Raw genomic sequence first — 6,776 nt, 5'->3', positions numbered from 1 at the left:
CCGCGAGTGCCATATGAAGCATGCAGGGCCTTATTCACAGTGGCAGATGTGTTCGGCGCGCCTGCGAGAGGCGGCATAGGCCAGCCCGCAATACTCGGCTGTCCCTGGAAACCCCTGGTTGCCTACCCAGTATGCTTCCAGATCTTGTTCCCCCACATTAACACGATGTTGACTCCCAGAGAGATCCTAGCATGGCATCACCACCATGTGCCCACGTGGGACTTATCAAGCACACGTTCCCCATATCCCGCCATATCCCCCTAGACTCCGGAAATTAAAAGACAACGACGAGTCAGGGGGGGGGGGGGCGAATTTGAATAGAACATTCAGCAGTGCAACAATTCCCTATGCGGTTGTACAGGTCAATCCATCTGGACTCGTGCAGCAGACAAACAACGACAACCAAAAAAACATCCAGACCAGAAAAGAACGTTTAACAAACACAACAGCATGCTGTAACAAAAGTAACCATTCACAAAAGTGGGCTGGATGCTAATACTCATGCCGGGAATCATTATACTACACTTTACAGGCAACCAAAACTACAGCCAATAACATTTTATAAAAAGGTAAGGAATGCTCCCAGGGGGTTGTCTTACAACTAGGGCTCTCACTTTTACCCGGAGAACCGGCTAACCCGAATACCCACCCGCTCGGGTAGGAACCGTGTCTGCGAGTAGTAGCGGGTGAAGCGGGCGGATATCCGGATACCCGTCACTACCCGTCGGACTAGGTCCGTACCCGGGTACCCGGCGGTCCGGGTATTTGAGAGGCCTACTTACAACCTCGACAACATGTAAATGCTACTAGTCCAAAATCCAGGCATGTGCAGGGGGAATTTACCGGCCAGACTTTTGTCTCGGGGCTCCCACCTCAGGCTCCCGCCGGCCTAGCGCCAGCGGGGGCTGGGCGTGCAGCCCAGGGTGCAGGCGGGGCCCCCGGCGCCGCTGTGCTTCGGGTTCGGAGTGAAGGGGTAAGTGGCGTACTCGCGCGACCTGTTTGTGCAACGGAGGGGTGTCAGTTCGCTTTCACATCGTGTAACATCACTCCTGCAAAACGGGTCAGTGGAATTTTCTGGAAACATAGGCGGCGGGACAGGGGGAAGGTTACGTATCTTATATTTTTTTGATTCTCTGTATATATATACAAGAAGATGGCTACTTCGTGGGAGAGGCATCCATACTTCATGCTCGTGTAATGTACAGCCGTTAGTGTGGGTCCAGCCCCAGTCCATGCCCACAATGCTCGGTGTGTCTGATGGCTTACTTGCCCCGTGCTCGGTGCTGGCCGGCCGCCGTGCCGGGGCCAGGAGCGGGCTGAGGTGACTGCAGTGGTTGGGCCGGGAAAGGAGGAGGGGGGGGGGGGCTGAGGCTGCTACACTAACTTAACCTACCGGTAACATTGCGAAGACTGGAACTGGAATATGGAATACGGAGGGTAACTACGATTCACACAACAACACGGCACTATGGGCGCCGTCGCGGCCTTTTCCCGAGCAGGCGCCCAGCACAGCGCGCTCCACTTGCGACCGATCGGCCCGGCGCGCCGCCCAGCCGAGCCCAGTCTGAGGATGACCGAATTTCACAGTCCATTTGCCGCGCCTGCCTGATTGTATGCATCCTCCGTTACAAGGCCAGCCGACAAGCTCTACCGCAACAGGGCACGGTGCATACTGACTGCGTCTGGACTAGAGATGTAAATTTATAAGGGGCGGGAAAAGGACGTCGGCAACTTTTCAAGCCGAGAAATTCTCCAGTTTTTAACAGAAAATCTTCAGAATTTACACATGACATCTCAACTACTTCGCCTAGATGACTAGGACTCCCAAAATAAAGACGGTAAACTATTCAAGAGGCGTTTCGCAATCGGGGGAGGAGGGCTACGGGGGAGGGGCGTGTAGAACAGGCGATGCAGGGTGTTGACGTTCCACAAGACTGCGACGTGCGGTGAGGGGCGAGCAGGCCAGCACGGTGCGGTGAGGGGTCGTGCGGTGAAGGCGGTATGGTGAGCAGCAGGGGGTGTTTTTTTTTGTTGGGGGTTGGCCCTCTCTCTCTCTCTCTCACTCACTCACATGGTATACTGTGTTTGCCTACTCCATACTCCGTCCCGTCAGAGCGGGTTCGAGAAATAGCCGGCCCGACTGTGGTACTTGCTGGTGAACTCCCTCCGCCCGACCTGCTGGTCGGGGAAGGGCAGCGCCAGCAGCGTGTACCAGCGCGAGGGCATGCTGCGCGCGGGGGGCAGCTTGCGCTTCCTACCGCTAGGGACAGGGGCGGGGCGGGCGGGGGAGAACCAAAACAAAACACAAGTGTTAGTGAAAAAATAAAACGAAGAAGCGGCCGTCGCTAATCCGCAGCGCTGAGCGTCGCCTCAAAGTTGACAATATGAAATTTATCACAAAGAATTCAATTTAAAAAATCCTGATATGGAATTATTAGTTCAAAAAAGTTTCTAAAGATGTTTCACATTCGTTTTAAAGATGTTTCAGAAGAAAAAAAAACATTTTTAGTCCAACTGATTGATAAAACTTGGTATTCCTTTATGATTTTTAAAGTTTGTCAGGATTTGTCTTTCATCAGATTTTAGAACTGAGGCGCCAAGGCTCAGAAAAGTGACAGCCACAGAAACTGGAATGAATCTTGGTATTAGTCCCAGTGATTGCCAAGAACTGCAGCAAAGGGTACAGGAAGTGATTGAAATGAATGGGAGAGAGAGAGATAGGATAGAAAGAGAGGGGGCAGTAAGTAAGACAGAGAAATTGTGAGAAGGAAATGTGAGACAAAAGAAAGAAGGTTTAAAAGTCTTTGTAAGCATTAGCTCGGATTGGACAAAAAGGCTGCTCTGTAACTAACTCGTAACTTTGCCATTAAAGATTGGCTTTGAGTAACTGAAGAGCGAGTGACTTTGAGAGGTGGATCTCTAAGGTGAAAGGTGATTATGGTGAATTGAAAACTGTGGGGCTGCAGACTACGGCTACAAAATACACACTGCAGTTTAGTTACTCAAAATTCATGGCCTGGTGGGGTAATAGGACAGAAATACAAGAAGGGCAATTATTCCTTTTGGGGATAACAAAAGCAAAAAAGAAGAATAGGGTGAGGAAGGAAAATCCCTGTCAACAAATTGTATATAGTAAGCATTTTGTTTACGAAAGAAAAGTAAAGACCTACTTAAATAGGGCATAGTTATGGGCTTTTCCAGAATCCTTTAGAAGGACCACATACAAGTTGGACAGTTCAATATCAGTTCTTTCCCTCCTGTCTAGTCTTTTTATAGTCAGAGGAGAGTCTCGGTTTTGTGAACGACGGACATGCAAAGCAAGGTGCCAACATACCTTCTGATGAGTATGACGATTGTGGTGATCATAGCTGCTAGGAACACAAACCCTCCAAACACTCCGAGAGCAATGATGGCACCTACAGAAAAATTTAATATGTTACACATAAAATGAGCATTGCTGCAAAAATAAAAGCAGCATTAAGCTTCAGATTCAAGCGGGACTAACCTAGATTTAACTTTGCTCCGAGCGTGTCCCGCTTTTCGGCGTCTACGGCGCCAGGCAGGTCTGCGCCTGGAGAGTGGCCCGCCCTGGAGTTGGAGCCCTCAGGGGTGTCGCTGGGCTGCGGGGGCTGGTTGGAGGCCACGACGATCCTGGGGACGTGGGCCGCCCCACTCGCCTGGCTGTCCGAGCCCGCGGGCCTACCCAGCTCCTGCAGCTCGTTCACCTCCTCCTCCAGCACCTCCTCCTCCACCTCCTCCTCCTCTTCCTCCTCGGGCTGCGGGGGCTTGGGGGCGGCGGCGGGCTTGGGGGGCGGCGGGCTGAAGGGCACCGGCCGCGGCCGGAGGAAGGGCGGGGGCGGCGCGGTGGCGGGCCTCGTGGGCGGCGGCGGCGCGGGCGCGTGCGTGGCTGTGGTGGACGGCGGCGTCCTCGGGGTGGCGGGGGACGTCCTGGCGGGCAACTTGCCGCTAGGTCCGACCGGGGCGGGCTTCACGTCCTCTGCAAAAGGTACGACCACTGTCACCTGCACGTCCTCGTCGGCACTCGTCGTGGGGCGCGGGGCGGCCCCGCTCCACTCACCTTTGCAGACGGGCGGGTCCTGGCTCCACTGGCCGGTGGGCAGACAGGTGATGGTCTTGGGGCCGAGCAGCTTGTAGCCGCGCGTGCTGCAGCCGTACTCCACGACCGAGCCCACGCGCGTCGAGTTCGTCTTGAGGACGGCGCGACCGTTGGGGATGGCCGTCGGCTCCTCGCACTCGATGGCTGCGGAAACAGAGGCGACATGGGCATTAGAGAGGCTGCTGGGCTGGAGGCGCTGGAGGAGTCGCCGTGACTGTAGGGCATGGCTCCAAATATGGCGGGCTCTCAAAAGGATGAGGATGTTTATTGGAGTTTATAGAATACCCATGATATTTGCGACCCGGGGGCCAAATATCATGGGGCCCCTACCAACTTCAATAATTCTACCCATCCTTTCAGGACCCTAAAATATTTGAATCCCCCATTTTGGGGCCACTACTCATCCTTTCGGGAGCTTATAACATTCCGATCCCTTTTTTTGGGGACCTCATGATATTTGGATCCCCAGTGGTTTTGCGCACTCACCCTGGCACTTGGGCGGCGGCCCGTTCCACCGCTCGTCGATGTCGCAGGTGAGGAGGGCTCGGCCCAGCATGCGGAAGCCGTCCTGGCACGAGTAGAGCACGCGCGACAGGTAGGAGACGGTGCCGTTGAGCAGGCGGTAGGAGCCGTGGGAGATGTCGGCGGGGAAGCCGCACTGGATGCCTGCAAACAGCCAAAACCGCACCACCGTCATCCTGTCCTCCTTCAAGGGGGTGGGTGGCGTGCGCAAGCTTCGCACCCACCAGTGCCACGCTACTCAATAGAGATTTAAATTTTCCGCATAAAAACGTTTTTCCCCCAATTTTTTTCGTGAAAATTTGAAAGAAATAGAATTGTTATTTTTTCCGCAACTTATGTTCCCGTTGTTGTTTTTTTCGGCTTTTGAATCTCTATTACTCACTCTTGCACACGGGCGGGAACTCGTCGTAGAAGCCGGTGGGCAGGCACGTCCTGGTGGCCGGCCCCACCAGCAGGTGGCCCTCGTCGCACGAGTACTCGATGGTGGCGCCCACGTTGAAGCTGCTGGCCACCATGGTGGAGTTGGGTGGCTGCTCGGGCTTGCCACACGCCTTGGGCTCTGTAGGGGAGGACCACGTCGGGCTCAGCACCACTCCGTCAGACTGCTCGCGACTAGTTGTGTTGTGTACTCACGGTGCTGGCAGATGTAGTTGATGCTGGCCTTGCAGTTGGTGTCTGACCAGAGCCAGCCCTTGGAGCCGTCGTACCGCGCGCAGTCCTCGTCGCCGCCGGGCAGGTTCCAGAACGACACCGCCACGTCGCCGCCGTTGATCCACTTCCAGTTGTTGCGGTCCTTGGGGTCTCGGACCGCACCCATCCAGTACTGGCTGGCCGTGTCGCTTCTGCGGGGCGGCAAGATATGAAAGGTCAGCAAGGTCACTCACTTAACACTACACCCACTGCGGGCTTTAGCTTAGTTTGCAATCGGTCGGGCACGGCCAGGCGAGCTTACTTGACTGTCTTCTGTCTCTCTCCCTCTAATGTCACGTCAGATGGGAGTGAGAGAGACAGAAGGAAATCGGGTATCGGGTAAGCTTGCCTGGTCTTGCCTGACCGATTGCAAACTCTACTTTAGCTTCGCCATTTACTTTCAACTTTACTAAACCTTGATGCACTTTTCTGAAAAACTTTAATTGCTTTAGTTGCATATTTCCCTTCCAGTTGAGCTCGTGGACTCACCTGTGCCGCCGCCACAACTCCCAGCTGATGAAGCCCTGCAGGGCCGGGTTGCTCTCGGAGACCAGGTCGCCGCCGCGCGCGCGGCAGAAGGCGAGCGCGTCCCGGAAGTTGAGCGGCTGGCGCGAGTAGAAGATGTAGCACTTGCCGTTGTAGGTGGCCGTGCTGCCCGGGGGCTGGTCCCTGAACTGGGGGCACCTCTCGATGGGCAGCGCCTGCGAGCGGGAGAGAGACGGAGAGACAATGTAATGCTACTGACTGATACTATGAAATTTACGAAAAAAAAAAAAAAACGCGACAGGAAGGATGATGTCGTTTCGGCGCGGAGATTGAGAAACCACCACCGCGGGAGGACAGCGCAGGCGCGGTGCAGTATGGAAGGGGAATGAGGAGGGAGAGGGGGGGAGGGGGGCAGAGGAGGAGCGTCAGACTTTTGCAGACTTTAACAGCGTCACTCCGTTCCGTTTTCCTGAGCCAGTAGAGGAGACGGCGACGTTTTCGTCGGGTAAATGAAGCGTTTGCAAATAGCGCTGAGCTCTGCTGCTGCGACTCCGGCCCGGCCCGGCTCCGGCTTTCTCTTTCTCCGCGAGGATCCCCCCCCCCCTCTCCTACCTATCCCCTCCCAGCGCATCGTTGTCGAGGTCGTTGCGCGACTTTATCCTATCGGAAGACATCCCATCGCGGGGCGTCAGGGCGCCCGACCAAGGGCGGCGCCCCGGCGTCGAGGCCGCGGGGAGGGTGGGGGAGGTATCTAGGCATCCTCGAGAAATCCTCGTGATCAAGGCGAAAGGAGAAGGACAAGGATAAGGACCTCCCGAAAAAAAAGGGAGAAAAATGCGACCTGAAATACAGTGTCCTCGATGACACCGAAAACTAGTTCAAGGCGTAGACGATCAGGTATGTACAAGCCATCTCATGAGTGGGCTGGGGTGGTCACAGGAGCGAGGCGAGAATTTGCAAA

General features: G+C 55.1%; 1 protein-coding gene across 1 annotated transcript in view; it reads right to left on the bottom strand.

Moving 5' to 3' along the window:
• Nucleotides 1-6,776, bottom strand: part of LOC113208025 (uncharacterized) — a 29,650-nt gene that overhangs the window by 7,624 nt on the left and 15,250 nt on the right. The window contains exons 3-9 of the mRNA XM_052273896.1: nt 5,819-6,030; nt 5,273-5,481; nt 5,022-5,198; nt 4,604-4,783; nt 4,079-4,261; nt 3,506-3,997; nt 3,335-3,416 (exon numbers count right to left, since the gene is read on the bottom strand). Of these exons, the coding sequence (XP_052129856.1) occupies nt 3,335-3,416; nt 3,506-3,997; nt 4,079-4,261; nt 4,604-4,783; nt 5,022-5,198; nt 5,273-5,481; nt 5,819-6,030 (1,535 nt within the window). The remainder of the gene's footprint in view (nt 1-3,334; nt 3,417-3,505; nt 3,998-4,078; nt 4,262-4,603; nt 4,784-5,021; nt 5,199-5,272; nt 5,482-5,818; nt 6,031-6,776) is intronic.

Source organism: Frankliniella occidentalis, unplaced genomic scaffold, assembly GCF_000697945.3.
Source record: "Frankliniella occidentalis isolate FOCC.00 unplaced genomic scaffold, Focc_3.1 Scaffold311, whole genome shotgun sequence".
NCBI classification, from domain to species: domain Eukaryota; kingdom Metazoa; phylum Arthropoda; class Insecta; order Thysanoptera; family Thripidae; genus Frankliniella; species Frankliniella occidentalis.
The sequence above is the reverse complement of the archived record's forward strand: the minus strand, read 5'-3'. Positions and strand labels throughout refer to the sequence as shown.